This window comes from Lycorma delicatula, chromosome 4 (genome assembly GCF_047948215.1).
Source record: "Lycorma delicatula isolate Av1 chromosome 4, ASM4794821v1, whole genome shotgun sequence".
In the NCBI taxonomy this organism is placed as follows: domain Eukaryota; kingdom Metazoa; phylum Arthropoda; class Insecta; order Hemiptera; family Fulgoridae; genus Lycorma; species Lycorma delicatula.
Window position 1 is genome coordinate 43,792,423 of NC_134458.1, and position 18,316 is coordinate 43,810,738.

Consider the following 18,316-nt stretch of genomic DNA (forward strand, 5'->3'; position numbering starts at 1 on the left):
TAGAATTCGAATTTTTCTAACTTTTCTTTGTTTTATTCAACTTATTTTACTTCTTTTGTTCAGAATTAAATTCTCTACAAGTTTTGTTTACAAATTTTATGTGTTTATTATCCACTTAACAAAGTTATTCTACATCAAATATAAAAAGCAGAGTTTTTTACCCTAATTTATTGGTTTTCACCCCAGATTTCTCAAAAACTATTGCAGATACGGTTCTGGGATCTATTTTATTAAATTTTCAAGTTAAAAAACATAAGAAATCACTAATTCTACCTCTTAATTAACATCCTAAAAATCTCAATACGACCTCATATCACCGGGGTAGCTGAAATCCGAGAGAAATCTTTCACTAGCCGTAATTTTCAAACAAAGCATTTTAGGATATACGTATATTTATACGTTCTTTTTCCATTATTTTCACGAGTAGAATAGGTTATGAAAGTCCGGAAGAACTTCGTTTTTTGCCATTGATTGTGGAATTTGGGCGGTGATATTTTTTGTACAATCAAACCGTGTAATTCATAATTACTTAATTGTTGCATGTAGTTTTAATGTGATGAATGAAAAAAACCTAAAATGATCATAACATTTTTCGGCACTGTAAAACGAACGCAGTAAAAGAATATTGTTCTGGAGGACCCTTAATTATTCCTAACTACTTGAGGTGGGTTGATTATGAAAACAGAAAAATATTGTTATATCATCATATCGAATTTAAAATTGATTTCTCTTGAAGTTCTTGGTAAAATCTTCTACCAAGATTACTAGCAGCACGAGTATGACATGGGCATTTTGAAGCTCGTGGGCCGCTTCGAAAAATGATTCAATACAGGCAATTACTATGTAGAGAAGTACAGTACGATGAGCAATATTAATGAAAAAAAAAAAAAACAATTAATTGCTATACTTTCATAATGTGATTTTAATGTAATGGTGACCTGTTTTTGACCTTGACCTTATTTCAAGGTTAACACGAATTTTTCAAATGGAATAACCTGTTTTTGACCCCACCAATGAAAAGAGCAGAAAATTTTACATTGAAATACATGGTAACACATATGACCTTAGACCTTTTTTGAAGGTCATACGGCTAACCATCAGAGATAGTGTTATACGAGTTACACGCTTCTGAAGGTCATACAATATCCCTGAAATATTTATATTTCAGGTCATTCATCTCGCAAACTATGGGAAAGAGCGTAAAATGACTTTACACTATCGTATAACACTATGATTGTTAGCCGTATGACCTTCAAAAAAGGTTCAAGGTCAAATGTGTAACCACATATTTCAATGTAAAATTTTCTGCTCTTTTCATTGGTGAGGTCAAAGTAGGTCATTTAATTTGAAAAAAAATCGTTTTAACCTTTAAATAACGGTCAAGTTCAGGGTTACCATATGGTATCCCCCTCCAATATGAGTAACTTTTGTTTAGGTAATTTTTTTTTTATTGTGCGTATTTTACGAGAAAATCGCCTGCATACATACTTTTTTTACTTGTTTATTAATGATTGTTAAATTTATTTTTAGATTTCTTTTGGAAATGGTTTTTGAATATAATCTTGTTTTTCAATTTATTGCAGCAACCATTTAGCATAGATCTTTATTTGTGTTATGTATTTACAAATTAAAGTATTTATTGAAGCCTTGAGCACAATTTCTTCCGATAATCCAGAGGGTGTTCCATAATAAACCCATACACTTGTATATAAGAACCAAAATATTGTAGAAACTGTATGAAAAATATTCTGGGAAACCGATATACCACGGAGAATAAATTATACCTTTTTGAATAAACTCTAAAATAATCAGAATGATTTGTTAAATATTTACAAAATGTAAATAAGTACTTAGTTTTAGTAAAATATTTTTCAATATGGTATCATATTTAAAAACCATGAGATTATTTAACTTGACCAGAAACTTTAAAACTTAAAGTGGAATGTTTAAGGGTTAAGAAAAATGAAAAAATGAAGGATGGAATATAATTTATAAATTCTGATGTTGTACAAGATTCTACAATTAAAATATCTTTCAAAATTGCTCACTATAAATAGAAACTTATATGACATTAATTATTTTTCTTATCGTATACAGTTATTGAGAGTTCTGTAAAAACATAAATTTGTTGATGAGTTTTATTTGAATTCATTGTTTTCATCATTGGAGAGAAAAAATTGTGTATTTTGTCATCCTTCCAGTTTTTTTAGGATGATGAGACAGAAGTGTCAAAAACAGGATTGCCATCAACTTTTTCAGTTAAAATCAACAAAAACACACTTAATTACTAAAAGTTTTTGGGTGTGTTTTTATTTTCTAAGGCACTATGAGATTATTTTGTGAACTGTGTTGTTTATGGGATAAGTATGTCAAAACCACATGCAATTTGTTATTTAGAAAGTACTTTTAATCATTAAGATGGATTCATATGTTGATTGTTATTTTAGTTTTTCAGTTAGAACTAATGAAAGAACAACTGATATTATGCATTTTTTTGTGAACATCTTGAGATGCTTTTGTGAATGTGTTATGAGCAGAATTGAATCATGGACTTTTCATAAGTAGCACGCGGACTAGGCTCTGCCTCACTAAAAAACTAATTTGGCGGATAAGGAAATTAATATTTATGTTTATTTTTTTTTCATAAACAAATGAAATACTAATAAAATTCCAATTTAATATATTAAATTTGTTAAGAAATATTTTAAAACTATATAAAAAAATATTTTATCCATGCTTACTTATCTATCAGTGATCAGTGGATCATTAAAGAAAGTAATTAGTATTCCAATCAGTTTACTTATAAATAATAAAGACTTTATTATCTTTATGTTCAATTACTATTCGGTGAAACACAATTATTTTAATAGTAAAATAAAGTTTTTTACTGTAGTCCAGTTCTGTTAACTAATATGTATCTTATAGTGTACTAGAATGAAAATTAAAAAAGGATATGAGGAAAACATTAAGAAAAATATATTTAGTAATCTCTAATAACTAATTAAAAAAAAATGAATTCAAAAAAAATAATAACTATTAATACTACAAATTGTAAATGGAAATAAATTTTTAAAAATAATATAAATTAAATAAATAAACAACTGGATTCAAATTGTTAAATTTATTTATATGTTATAATTTCTACTTTACTGTGACCAAATAATTATTTCACAGAGTTAGATAAAGTTCTGAAAAAAATAATAACAGTTGAAACAGATTATAAACATAGGTTATAAAAATCACAAAAACTTGAAAACAAAAAATCTGGAAGTGCTCATGTTATAAAATAACTTTCAGTAATCAATAATTTATTATTTAAATTATTGAAAAGGCGACTATTTATCCAAGTTTTTCTTTTTATCTGGAACACTTGAAGAACAATGTAATGATTAAAAAATACTTCCTTGCATAATAATCACACGGTTAATAAAACTTAAAGAAAGTAAAATAAATTAATATGATATTGTTTAGCTAGTTTAGATCACTGCACAATTTTATTTCTATTGAGAAATTTTCTATTCAGAAAGCTATGCAGTCTTTTTGGAGCTAGTCTTTATGAAACAGTGTAATGAATAGAACTTAACGTAAGAGTATGTACTCAACTAATTGATTTCAAGTAAGAAACCAGAGTGGGCCCTTCATTAAATATATATATTACGTTGAATTTGCTCCATAAAATTACGAGTTATAGCATTGACTATGGATGAATAATACTATTTATACTTAATTAACATAAGTTTCTAGTTCAATGTTTTTGTTGTTATTAAATTAAAAGGTTGTATCACTTTCTACGGAAATCTTGGTCCACAATAGCTCAGATAAATGGGACTTCACTGCTATATTCACAATTTGAACTTTTTTCTTTAATATGCATAATTATATTGTGTGTGTGTGTGTGTTAGATTTAAATTGTGCTGAAACAAACATTTTAACTCAATATCAAAATTAATATTGCATGACAACAACAGAAAATTTTAGATAATTTTATAGTGAGTCTATTAAAATCAGTGGCTTACCAAATAATTGAAGAAACAAAATAGTAAATGTAGAATAAGAACACAGATTACAGTACTGTGAAATACAGAAAGCTTCCCTGACCTAATAAACAATCAGGTTGTAATAAAACAAATTACAATGTCTGATTTATCAATTACAACAAAGGCTACTCCATATATTGTGTAGAAATCATGTTGTATTAAAAGCGACGAAATTAGGAGGCCCAGCAGCTCTACCTGTATCACTGACTTTAAGTTCACTGGCTCATTGTACAGCCAACAGACAAGAAAAAAGTCCCCTGAAAAGTCCAGAGTTCTACCTTATAAGAGCACAATATACTGGTTCTAAAAATCCTTCCATGCTCGATATGGGCTGAAGGTATCTGAACTCACACACCCTAAACCGGCGAAAAACTGATCACTGATAAATAAAAGGATGTGTCATAAGACGAGTACTGTGGTATAAAAGAAAACCTGAGTCAAAGGTTTGCTTTAAGGTGCTCCCATTCTGCCCATAATCCCTCAAAAAATAGAGTACTTAAACTCACTCTCATAACACAATTTAAAGATTGAAACGTCTCAGCCAGAATAACAAAATTAATTATTCTATATGTACAATTACATCAGAATGATCTTAGTTTTATATGTGCTAAAACAGTGTTTTTTTATAACATGAATTTTTTATGATTACAGTTTCTACTTATAAATGGAAGTGGAGGAATTTTATTCATTATATCAGGAATAATAATGGTTGTAGAATTTGTAAGACTGGATATATCAATACGAATTCTAGCAGCTGGTCTAATTGCTATATTAAATGGAGTTGTATATTGCGGAGATACATACTACATTATTATGTACTTCCAAGATTGATATCAGTGTAAATTTTTATGATTTTTCTTTTTTATCTTTCATTGTAAGTAAAGAATTAAATTATTATTCTTAAAATATAAGAAATGAAGAATGTTTTCTACTCTGTTGACTCAATTTATTTAATGTTTTAAATATGTATAAACATTATTCATTAACAGTAAACAAGAATTATATTTATTCTGAAAAGATGGTGATGTTAAAAGAACTTGTGATTAAAATGCTAGTTTGTAATGCATTATTTATATAATAACTACTCTTACTGTTTTCTTATAAATTTTCATTAAGTTTTTTATAACTATTGTCTTGAGTAATTATCTCATGTACAAATATATTGAGAATTATATATATATATATATATATATATATATATATATATATATATATACATTTTTTATGAAAGTAATAATGATAATGAGATGTGTAAAACATTAAACTCTGTTAGGAATCAAACCCAGGATCAGTTCAATGAAAATCCAGCATGATTATTTAATGCATAATTATAAAGAAACATCAACCATAGTAATGTTACATACAGAGTGTTCATCATAAAGCATGGCAACCCATAAATTTTCAAACATTAAACAAAGAAAAATGAAATTTAGCAAATGCTCTTACCTTGAAACAATTTATTTTTTTTTTGTATAAGACCACTATACATCCCAAGCCATTATGAGGGAGTAAATCAAAAATGTTAAATGAAAAGGGTAGAACATAATTTTTAAGAGCATTGAAAATCTAGAAATTATGATGATGAAAAAATTTTTAGATTATGATAATCTCTGTGACAGAGTGGTAGTGTCTCAGCCTATCATTTGGAGGGGGGCAGGTCGCAAAAAAAAAATAATAATAGCCATTATTTAATACCTTTTTTACATACTTTTTTGTTTAGCTCACGTTTGTTCCCGGTTACCACTTGCTGAAATGTATTTAATGTGTAGAAGTTGGAAAGGAGTAGCACACATGTACAGAAGGTGGAGTACTTCAAATGTCAATAGTACAAATGTGGAGGTTTTTGAGATAAACGTCAACGTAGTCGATCAACCAACGTAACGCTTCAAACACCCTTGTATGAGTATCGAAAACTCCTGTATTATATTTATACTCGTAAATGCATATAAAATCATACTAATAAAAAGTAAAAATAAAATATTTTTCAAAACATGCTTTTAAAAAATCTAAAAAATGGATTACCCAGTAAACATAAATAGAAGATAATTTTGCTTTCAACAAAATAATATGTATAACGTCTATTTTTGCAAGACCACAATGAAAAGCATGGGATGCACTTTCATATTCAACATCTAAATAAATTCTTTAAATATGACAAAGGTTCTGATACAAAATTAAAATGATAGCTTCGATATATAATAACTAGTAAATCTCTTTGGATGAACTGAAGTTACAGTGCAAAATAGAAGTGAGGTCGCGCCACATGCTTTACATTGTGGTCTTGTGAAAATAGACAACTTCATATATATTATTTTGTTGAAATCAAAATTATTTTCTATTTATCTATACTGGATAACCCATTTTTTAATTTTTTTTTTTAAGTGTGTTTTAAAGTTTTTTTTCACAGTTAATTTCAAAAGTGATCAACACTACCTCTTAAGTAATTGCTAAACAGTGAAACAATAAAAAAAAAAAATTAAATTTATCTAATTCTCCTACCTTAAAAATAACTATTTTTTTGGTATGAGATGGGTGCTTGGGATGCACTTGTGATATACTGTAATACGATTGTTTCAAGTTAGGCACGTTTGCTAAATTTCATTTTTCTATTTTTAATGGTTGAAAAGTTATTTAAGTGTTGCCATAGTTTATCAACAACCTATATAGAATATAGGATTATAATTATATTAAATAAAATAAATGCCATAAAAAAATAATAAATGCTCAAGCATCTTTTCATAGAAAAAAAATAGTACACTCATTGAAACATAGAAAAGATGTGCTGCATTACATTACATCCATCATGATTTGTAATTTTATAGACTCGGAATACATAAATTGAGATCTATAGATCAGTTAGAATATATATTCCATAGTGCCATCAACTATTATACAAGCCAGTGCACCACTGGAAATGTATACTTTGCAAAAAAGTACTGGGTGAATCACTTCCTTAAAGTTTAACATATATCCATTATTCACTATAGTTATTAAACTATTTATCATTCTGATGCATGTATGAAGTATTATCAAAATACAAACACAAAACAAATTATAAAATACAAAACCTTTTAAAAATAAAAAAAATATTAGAAAAACAGATTATTATTGTTATCATAGAAACCTTTGTTACTATCATATAAGTTACTGACATGTAAATGCTAGTAATTTTTATGTACTATTTGGTTTAAGACAAATAAAGAGTTTGCTAAACAGTTAGGGAAATAAAATGTCAAGAAAAAAGCTCAAAAGAGTATATAAAGGATATACTTTTAAAGATAAAAATGTGTAAATATAGCTTGATTGTTAAAAAATCAGTAGCAATAACATATGTATGAACTGCCGAAACCAAATGATAGTAGGTTATCTGAAATTAGGCGCCTGTACCTGCAAAAATAACATACCTAATCACAAGAAAAATGAATCTCATGCTTGGTTCACTAAGGAAGGTGAGAAATGAAGTGGTTTTATGTTGTCGGTTTTTCACTGATTTTAATATATTACTGCATATAAGCATGATAATCCCACCTGAATCACATGATACTCTTACTCTTTTCACCACTGCAATTGGTTATATAATGAAAATCCTTACTTGTAGAAAAATCAACTCTTCTCATATCTTAGATGCTTTAGATGCATCACACCCATAAGAAATACTGGGACAAATAGTGTAAAAGAAATAAATTATCCCTTTTCTATAGAAAATAATGCATTGTGTGCAGTGTCTCCCCTCAGGAGGGTAAATTGAAGGGCTACAAAAGAACTAATTAAAATAACTATAAAAACATAAACATAACTAATGAATAAAATAAATCAAGACAAACCAAATAGCAGCAGTGAAGTACCAAAACAGATTTTCCTCTAATCATTGTAAAATTTATTTTGACATTTTACAGAAGCATATGTATGAATAAACAGATTTACGTATGACATAATTCACTATATGTACAACTTCATAATCAAGTAAACAGTAACTGAATAATATTTGGAATAAAAATTTACTACCAAAGATAATAAACAGATAAATTGTGGAATTTTACATCTTCCATAAGAAAATGCAAGCCACAATTAATCTTGTTAAATTAACTATATTCCCTATCAGATAGTGAAATATATTTGTTGCAAATTTGATTGTTTACCTAGAAAATAAAACTTTTTCAAAATTTATGATGAATATATATATATATGTTAGGCAACATAATGATACAGGTTGTGGGTGACCGGGCATGAAATAAGAATCACTCCTAAAAATAGCATAGCCATTCTCAAGCCAACAAGTACCCAGAAGAAAATTTACTAAGGAAATTGAGTACTGAAGGGGTTTCTCATAACTTTCTTCATTGAGCCAACCATATTTTCAAGTGTTAACATATCAATCCATATAAAAGTAGATGTTTTGTTCTAAATGTGACAACTTCACACTGTTTGCCAAAGGGAGTGGCTGTGCCAAAGTATAAATATATTTGGAAAAATAAATAGTGGAAGTATAAGACAATAAATGTTTTATAAAATAAGGTGAGATTGGTACAGTTTTAGTAAGTAGTCCTAAAAAGATAAATAACTTTTATAGTAAACTTGCTTAGCATAAGAAAATTGTTTATTTTTTATAATAAAATAGAATGACTTGGTAACACTGATGGTACAATTTTTTTGGCATAAACAAAATAGCATTCATCTTAATTATTTGTCACCTTCCATCTTCAAAAATTTCTTCCTCCTGAAATCTTTGTCAAGTTATCATGAAAGCCATTTATTGTTTCAAGATCTTGAAAAAAATTTAAGAATAATCTTTATATAAAACGTTTTGATGATTATTTTGTAAACTTCTATTTTCTTGTTGGGAGATGAAGTGACACCACTTTATGATACGCATGTTTGGATACTAGATACCAGATTTTAAATTTTAGTCATTTTTGAAAAAAGAATGCCTATCTTTTTGATAAATTATGTGGTTGGTTTATTGGAAAATTACGTACTGTTTTAAAAGATTGCAAATGAAACCTATAGTATTTTTTTAATGGTAAATATAAAATCAAATCATTCCTGTGTCATGAAAAAGTTCACATTTACATTTCTATCTCTCTTTGTCCATAACTGTTGTATCATACCTTGGTTGCAACAGGAAAATACTGAATTCAATTTATCATGATGTACGATACTAGATAAGGTACTATTTCATGATGTAAGGGCAGATCTCCCTTACAAAAAAATAAATGTAATGTCCAGCACATGACCATATGACATTAATTCCTACTGCACACAATCACTTAAAAAGCTGAATACAACAATCAATGATAAAAACGATTTGATTGAAGTATATGAAATACATATTTCGAAATGGTAGTCCACAATATATATTATATTTGGTGTTCCATAGCAAGATACATCATTTTCCATTAATTTAAAACAGCAGAACACAAGATGACCTTTAAAAATTTTCTGATAGAAATTACAGTAATTTTCAAAATAGGGGCATATTTTTTATAAATGTACATGATGTGCCAAGAATAAGGCTACATAGACATAATTTTGTATTGATTTGACATTAACATGAAGGTGGCCTTTAAAACTGTCTGACAGAACACAATTTATTTTACTGAAATGATGACTGCTAAATTTCTTGTTAAAATTTTATGTTACTACCTCACTTATTGTTTAATTAATTAATGAAATATTGAATATATTATACTAATTTCACCTAATTTTATACACGAATATATATATATATATATATATATATATATATATATATATATATATATATATATATATATATAGAAGCAGTTTTACTGAAACAGATTAATTAGATTTTTTTTGGAAAATATTAACAAATCGTGCAAAATACTGGATTGACATATACTATTTATTTCACAAGATGCACCATTAAAAAAATGTATATGCTTTCTCTCAACTCATTTTAAAACAAACTTTTATACAATTTTTACTCTTGTTGTTACTTTCCATGAAATTTTTTGGAACCACACCCTGTCTCTAAAGCTTTTATGTTTTGGTAATTTCAAGTAGAATTTAGCCATTAAATGCCAAGAGTATGCAACTGCCCATCCAAAAAGCAATGTATCCAGCAGTTGTTAAATTTTATTTACCTGTATGAACAGAGTTCAAAAGACAGCTTGGGCAAACTGCATTTATTCTTTCCTCAAATCCTTTCATTCCTATAATGCTACTTTCTGAGGTGTTTCTAATGTATGGAATCTTATACGTTCAATTTATCCATTTCTTTGCTTTATGCTAGCTTTCTTATATGATCTTATCTCTTTTTATTGCTGTAATACATTTAAAGCACCTGAGATACAAGTAGGACCAATCAGAGTAGCTTTCCCTGAGAGTAATAATGTTCGCAAGACAGTTAATAATGTTCAAGAGATCAATACTCAAGAGAGTAATAATGTTCACAGGTCAAGTTTCCCTGTGGTAAACAGGATGAAGGAGTTGCTTGTAGGGTTGAATCAACATTTCACTGGGCTGGTGTGTTGATATACAACAGTATGTTTGGTTCAACAAAGAAGGCAATAGGAAACCACTTCACATCTCTCTTTGGTAAGCCGGGCAAAGTATGCATAATTGCATAATACTCTTAAGAATGGCAAGGCTTGTTTCAAGTTGTATCTCATGTCACATTACCTACAATCAATGTGGTTATGGCATATAATATAGATTTCAAAAAACGATCAAACCAATTTCAATAAAACTTAGTTATCTTAATGTTTCATAAGTAAGTTATCCTTAGCCTAAATTCTTGGACACATATCTTACTTTAAAGTTTTTTCTTGGGCTTGGCTCACTAAATGCAAAATCGGTTTTTTATGTTTTCTTACCCAGCATAAATATTTTAAAAAATCATATCCACTATTTTTTTAAAGTTTTGAGGGGAAAATTAAGCAGTTCTGTGTTACGTACCCAGTTTTTAGGAGTAGTGCCAAGCTGGTTATGAAATATGACAGTGAAAGAATTAAATTTTTATTGTAAATGTACACCAGTTATAAATATCTGAAGTTTCTACTATCTAACTTCCCATTTTTTATCTAGATACCTAGATGGTGGAACTTGTACGCATGACATTTTATAAAGTAACTCATATTATGTGAATTAATTTTTTCAAAATAGTCTTCTTATCATTTTTTAATAATAAAAGTAAAGCATAAATTTTTTTCTATAGATATTGAATAGTAAATCCCATTATTTAGTTTGGTTTAAAACAATTTTTTCATCATAAAATTTATCAGTATTATTAAGAAACAAGAATAATGTAGGCCAAGTGGTTGCATAGCATCCTGCAAAGCTGGATGCATCAACTATAGTCTGATTTGTAAGGAAAAATAAGTTATAATTGTGGGTAAAACTCATAACAGTAAAGCTAATTTTGCTATATTTATTGGTGAGCTGGGGTTCAAATGGTCCTGAAGAAGAATGAAGAAAACATTAATAAAAATATACGTATCTATATAGTCTAGCAATCTAAGGCAGATAGTGAAAGTATGTAAAAGAAAACAAAAAAAGTAATTCAAATGTCACATCTCTTAAAAGAAAAAAAAAACATAAATGATTTATATAAAATTAAATTTTGTAAATTTTTTTAAATGTTAGTAAAATGGAGTAATTTTTAACAAAGAAATGGACATAATTGTGTTGTATACATTAGCATTATAAAACAGAATGAAAATCTAATATGAAAAATATATATTTTCATACTTACTATATTTTTCACTTAATTAATTTTTCTAAATCTTATATTAAAAAAAAAGTAAGAAGGTTAAAAGAAGAGTAAGAATATTAGAAAAAGAGAAAGAATTATTTAAAAATAATTTGAATGAACTATAGTCTTTAAACGTTAAGGTTTTTTTTAAATCAATTAAATAAATTTTTTAAGAATTTATTGATTTAAGAATTTAATGGTAAATTTTTGTACAATATTTTACTTATTTCATTTTTAATGAATTAAATAATTTAATTTAAATAATTCAATTTACTTAATCTAAATCCTTTTCTCTACTTCATAATTACAATTACGGAAACTGCTTATTTATAAATTACAATGACCCATTCAGCCACAACAAATGCACTAATTAATAATAATTTTATCAGTTGTAACTGTTTTGAAAAATAGTTAATGCTTCTGTCTCATTATTCACAATAAAATTTATTCATTCAATCGATAAAGTTAAAGATGATATTGATGCAATCACGATCCATCAAGAATTTTTTAATTTTTATAGTTGGCTGTATATTTGATTTAGAACATTTGGAAGTGAGGAAATCAAATACTGACACTTAATGTGTATGGCCACGACTGCATGTTTGAAGTTACGTGCCCAATGAAAGATTTTATTCTCGAAGCATCATTACCGGCTGAAAAATTTATGGTCCAGTAAGCAGTTCCTTTTCCATCAGAAACACAGATCAATAAACAAAAGAATGCGTACTTCTGAATTATTATTTAATAATTTAATTTTAGAGCGCATAACTTAATGAAATCAACAATTCTCACACACGATTAAAAACTTATTGTGAAGTAGTTACCGACTAGAATACTTTTAATTTATATCATCATACCTTCCCTGTCCTGCCTTGTTCAAAATTCCAGAGATCTGCTGTTCTCATCTGGGTAAAATGCCCCAATATCCTAAGAGATTGTAAGCAAAGGTACATGCCTGCTGCCTGAAGGATCCTTGAGCTTTCCTCTTGGTGGGGTTACTAGAATAGTTCTGCAGTTCTCTCAAGGACAAATAGCACTTTCTCACCACCTTCTTCTTTATCATTGGCCCCTTATTCTCCACTATAAGTCATAAGGGAATAGGTTTGACCCTGCAAAATCTATACTAGATATGTCAGCATCAATAGAACTGACATGTTCTGTAGAATACCTTCCAGTATTCTTGGTATGTTCTGGTGATGGATCTAACCAACAGATCAACCTACAGACTCTATTTTCAGTCCAGTGGTTGCATAATACCAAATGGCTCAACTCTCTATCAGGTTAAGCCAAGACCTCTCTTAATCCTTCCTAAAATTTAAAATACAAATATATTGCTGAAAATTAAATAGCCTTTAGATTGATATCTCAGCCAGCAAATAAAATCTAATTTTTATATACGCCAATAACTTTGTTACAGTAACTTCATTTAATTCTTTTAACAGGTAAACGGTTAAAAAATGTAAAAAAATTAATTAACAAAGAGTAAGGCTATGATAGTGTAATGGGGCTGTGAGGGGTTATCATAATGCTCCTAAAAACAATTCTGAATATTTAAGACTGAAGACTATTTTAAAACAGGAAACATGTAAAAATTTTGACTGTACAAAGAGGGAATGCATCCCTGGAGAATATGTACCTAAGCTTTGCAGATTACTTACTCTTACTGTTTGTTATACATCTTTACTTTTTTTAATTTGTAATCAGATTTACATGAGGAAGAAGTTATTAAATCCATTCATTTATATACCTCTTTGTACATGCTGTTTTCCAAAATTATCATAAACTGCTACATAAAGCTTTGATGACATTAAAGATGTATTACACAGCATAAAAGTGAGAGTTAAGGTGTGGGAATTCCTTAACTACAAGTGACTCATGACGAAGATTGAAATTTTTTCATGTTCTAATATGTGTGCCATTTTTCTATGTTACTGGCAATAAAAGCCTATTAAGCATATTAAATAGGTTTAAATTTCTGATTGAATTTTTTGCTCTTGTCTTTAATAAACTAAGAAAAATTCTCAATTGTAATTTTAATAGCACCTCCTTTTTAAATAAGTAAACACTTTTATAATCTGATTTACAATGAACAGCTAGTAATTATTTCACTATCTACTGTAACTAATACGGGGAAGACTTAGATGTTAATTATCATAATCACCAGGCAAGAAGAATGCAGTCAGAATTATTAACGAAGCCTTCTGATTAAAAAAAAAATGTTTAACCCACAATTCATATCAAATGTCACATTTGCAGTTATTATAATACTCCTTCTACGAATACACCTACAGATTGCAGGCTAAATGTTAGCTTAATCTTGCTGATTACAAGAAGCACAAAAAACTTTTTTTCAGAGAGAATGGTTTAAAAATTCTTTATATCAAACTTTATTAGGGAAGTGATATTTTGCTTATGAATCTATCATGTACATGTAAAAATAAGAAAAAATGTTTACTTCAAAACTCATTTAATTTCACTAGTGAACAGCAAATTTTATTCTTCAGTCTAGATTTAAAGATTACTCTTTTAAATGTTCAAAAGAGAAGATTACTGTAATTTTACGTACAATAATCCATAAAAAGGTTAGTCCGCCCACATATGTTAACATCAACTGTTGTATAAAGCTTAGGAAATTACAAAGATATCCTTGGAAAAAATTATGGTCCAGTAAGCAGTTCCTTTTCCATCAGAAACACAGAACAACTAACAATTGCTACATTAATTCCATAAAAAAATGTATACTAGAAAATATATCCTCTATGTTTTGACTAACTGGTCGGCCAGGTTGATGGGGGATTGAAAAACGAAGGTCAAAATATTAGAAGGGATTTAATGTATTTTTTTATGTAATTTTTAATTTTGAATTAGTGTAGCCGGTATTATAAAAACGCTAGAATGTATATATCAAATTAAAACTCAGTAACGAATGTATAATATCAAATTTAAACTCAGTAACGAATGTATATATAAAATTAAAACTCAGTAACTTTATTTTTACAGAATATTAAAAAATAATATTGCGGAAACCCCGTCCCGTCCAGAAATCGCCACGGCCAAATTTCCGTAACAATATAAAAATAAATTACAGATCAACGAAAGAGAATAGAATATCGCAGGCGTCAACTCAGTAGTAATAAACTATTTGTCGACTACATGAGGAGGTGACCTTACCAGACGGCCGAAGAAAATGTTTTATAAAAAAAAATGTTTAATACGATTTCAACCTGATTTCTCTTAAATTTATTATTCTTTAAAAGATATTGCTAATCTAAGTAAAGTTGTGGTACTTTTATCATTTATTAAATAGATCAGTAAAGATGTATTAAATTACTCCCTGAATTTTTCAGTTTCTTACGATTCCGATCGGCCAACAAAAGTTTTAAACATTATTTATAATAGAAAAATCTTCTTAAAGAACCAAGATTTTTTTAAAAATATTATTATTCGTTACCGGTATTTAAGCAAATTATATTATTTTTTTCTTTACATCAGTTTACAAGTTGTACACAATTGAACACATTACTAAAAATAAATTAAATCTAAAATCGATATCAGCAAATGGTACACGAAAGTTAGGAAAAATTATTACTAAATAAAGTCGGCTCTGAATTTAATATCAGTTCTTATAAATTATAATTATTACATATAATATATAAGTAAAATAATCTATTATACTAAATACATTTTTTCTTTAATCATAAAGCTGATATTAATAAATCATTAGTAAATATCAGTAGCCTGTTTATCAGATAATTCGAGCACGAAATTAATCAATAAAAAATGAATCGGTGGATAAGATATTGACATGTCATGCAAAATTAATCGTTTATTTTTCCTTTAATATGTTTCTAAAAACTCAGTGATATTAAATTTAATACACGGTCGGATATATACAAAGGTTTTGCAATTAATCTATATTAGTCTTATGCAGGCGCATAGCTTAGCTGAATAAAATATACACGTTAGACTACCGAAACTTAAAATTTACCTGTCTTTTTCTCTGAAGACGCTGTATCCTGATCTCGGCCGAAAACCGAACCCCACAAACCGAATAACATTACGGATATACATACTGCAAAAATATTTAAGCTTTTAGACATGGTCAAAAAACGCACTACTGTGTAGAAAGGAAGAACACGGTTTGGAAACGATGTGCTTGGCGTAGCGGGGTGCGGCAGACAGCAAATGCCGTCTAAATGGACAGCCGCTCGATAAAAATGGTCCGTGTCCTTAGGATACACTCTAGCGGGGAAGTTGTACAATAGTCCACGAACCGCTGCGCTTTTAAATAGGACCTTGGATTAACAAAATTATTGAACCGTTCTTTAAATCTGTATTACTTACAGCATATATTATCAAAAGAGTTTATGATAAACCTAACGATAACGGTTTGGAATCTAATTAAAATAGAGATAAATAAGAAAAAGTAGATGAATTTGTAATAAAGTATGGGTTAGCCTAGAAAATAGGCTTTAGCCCTAATTTTATGGGGAAGAGTTATATTCAGATTATTGATTTTTCCTATTAATTGAGCTAATGTAAATTTATATCAGACTGCCAAAATACTACTTTTGTAAGTACTACTTTTATAAAGTGTCTTTTTTCCAAAATGCTAACCTTAATTTCCAAAATTAAATGCTATACCAAAATTTACATGGGATTTTGTAAGATGATCTTTTTTTTGCTAAAAAAAAAAAAAAAAAGGTTGACAGAAAGTTCTGGCATCTGAACAAATGAATGAAGAGAGTTTATTTTAGTTTCTAAAGCAACTTGCAAGAACTAATTGTCTAATTTGAAAATTTTTCACTGGTTCATATCTTAAACAGTAATATAATATGCGACAACATTGTACCAAGCTTCTTTTAGCATGTCTCTTGGAGAATTTAAATAGATTTTTCCTAATTTTTTTTTTCACAATATTTCACTATTTCTCAAAAGATTTAATACAAAAAAAAAATGGTGCTTATTACTGTTACTCTGTTACATCCTCATACATTTAGGGTTATCATTGTTCATTAGATTTAATATGGTTTAAATAAAAATACAAAATAAAGATATATTTGTCAAATTTTAATACGCTAATGTGTAAATACAGAAAAAAATATTCTGGCTACTGATTTAGAAGTAAATGTAAATGAAAAATTTGACAAAAACTTCTGTATGGATTTATGCTTCAAATTAAATAATATTTTTCAGTTACATACAACAAAAAATTATTAAATATACTTACAGCTATTTTTACTGAAATCTGTTAAATGATTATATAAATAATTTTTCTAAATTACAGCAGCTTTATCAATCATTTAGTAATCTTTTTTGGTGGTCCTCACTGGATGCAGGCGAAGGCCTTTTTTTCAGTGGTGAGCAACCTAGAAAATCTGACATTATTTGTGAATGGGTAGGTAAATTTATTCTAATAAGTGAAAGAGACATTCCATATCTGCGACAGTGTTAAATATGGTGAAACAAAGATTTCCCAAAATATAATAAAAATATTTTTATCACACCCTACGAGGGTAAGAGGGTTCAAGGCATAGCCTGGTTTCAATGAGGAATGATAAAAATATGTAATATTTATGTTTTTTCTTTTTAGTATGTTGAACCACTGGCAAAAGTTGAAATAAATGACATCACATTATTTGCAAATGATAAACTGAAGCTCTACAATTATTAACTTCAATATTGATGTTTTAAGAAATCACTGTAATTTGTGGGATCTACAACATGCATTGGAAATATTATGGAAACACGTGCTTAAATATATGAAATCCGTTTACCCATGGTAGTTTTGAAGTACTTAAAATTAATTTTTTTTATGACATACCAAACCAAATTAATTTCAGATCGACTTTTAATTTTTTTTTTTTTAATTTTGAACACACCTCATACTCTTTCAGCCACTCTAGGGATTAGTGCTGCTGCTATATGTTTGTGTTTCTTTATTTATTTTTCCTGTTTAGCCTCCGGTAACTACCGTTTAGATAATTCTTCAGAGGATGATATGTATGACTGTAAATGAAGTGTAGTCTTGTACATTCTCAGTTCGACCATTCCTGAGATGTGTGGTTAATTGAAACCCAACCACCAAAGAACACCGGTATCCATGTATTCAAACCCGTGTAAAAATAACTGGCTTTACTAGGAGTTGAACGCTGTAACTCTCGACTTCCAAATCAGCTGATTTGGGAAGACGCGTTAACCACTAGACCAACCCGGTGGGTTTATGTTTGTGTATCTGGTATTTACTATTTTTACTAACAAACAGCAGTTCACTGTTTGCATACAATGTTCTATCCTGGAAAAATAATAAGCAGCTTCAAATGTAGGACTCATAAAAGCACATTACAATTGTGCAACCTACATACTCTGCAAATACACAAAAAAGAACCACTTCTTAACACAGATGAACATTATTAAATACAGAAAAACATATAACAAAAATACACTAAATGAACAGAAAAAAATTCATATCTAACCACTGTTTACAAACATATTTATATGGTATTCCTAACTGTCAACACAATATCAAATGACACCATAGTGAATAAATCAGCAACAGCTATTG

At 28.3% G+C, this 18,316-nt stretch overlaps 2 protein-coding genes across 4 annotated transcripts in view; one reads left to right on the top strand and one right to left on the bottom strand.

The window, feature by feature from the left end:
- The window catches only part of LOC142322838 (uncharacterized), a 51,500-nt gene extending 46,532 nt beyond the window's left edge, over window positions 1-4,968 (top strand). For all 3 annotated transcript variants that reach the window (XM_075361910.1, XM_075361912.1, XM_075361913.1), the window contains one exon: window positions 4,689-4,968. In XM_075361910.1, the coding sequence (XP_075218025.1) occupies window positions 4,689-4,868 (180 nt within the window). In that variant the 3' untranslated portion in view covers window positions 4,869-4,968. The remainder of the gene's footprint in view (window positions 1-4,688) is intronic.
- Window positions 1-15,918, bottom strand: part of LOC142322839 (uncharacterized protein CG3556) — an 87,742-nt gene extending 71,824 nt beyond the window's left edge. The window contains exon 1 of the mRNA XM_075361914.1: window positions 15,740-15,918. Coding sequence (XP_075218029.1) covers window positions 15,740-15,851 — 112 coding nt within the window. The 5' untranslated portion in view covers window positions 15,852-15,918. The remainder of the gene's footprint in view (window positions 1-15,739) is intronic.
- Between the last annotated feature and the right edge of the window lie 2,398 nt (window positions 15,919-18,316).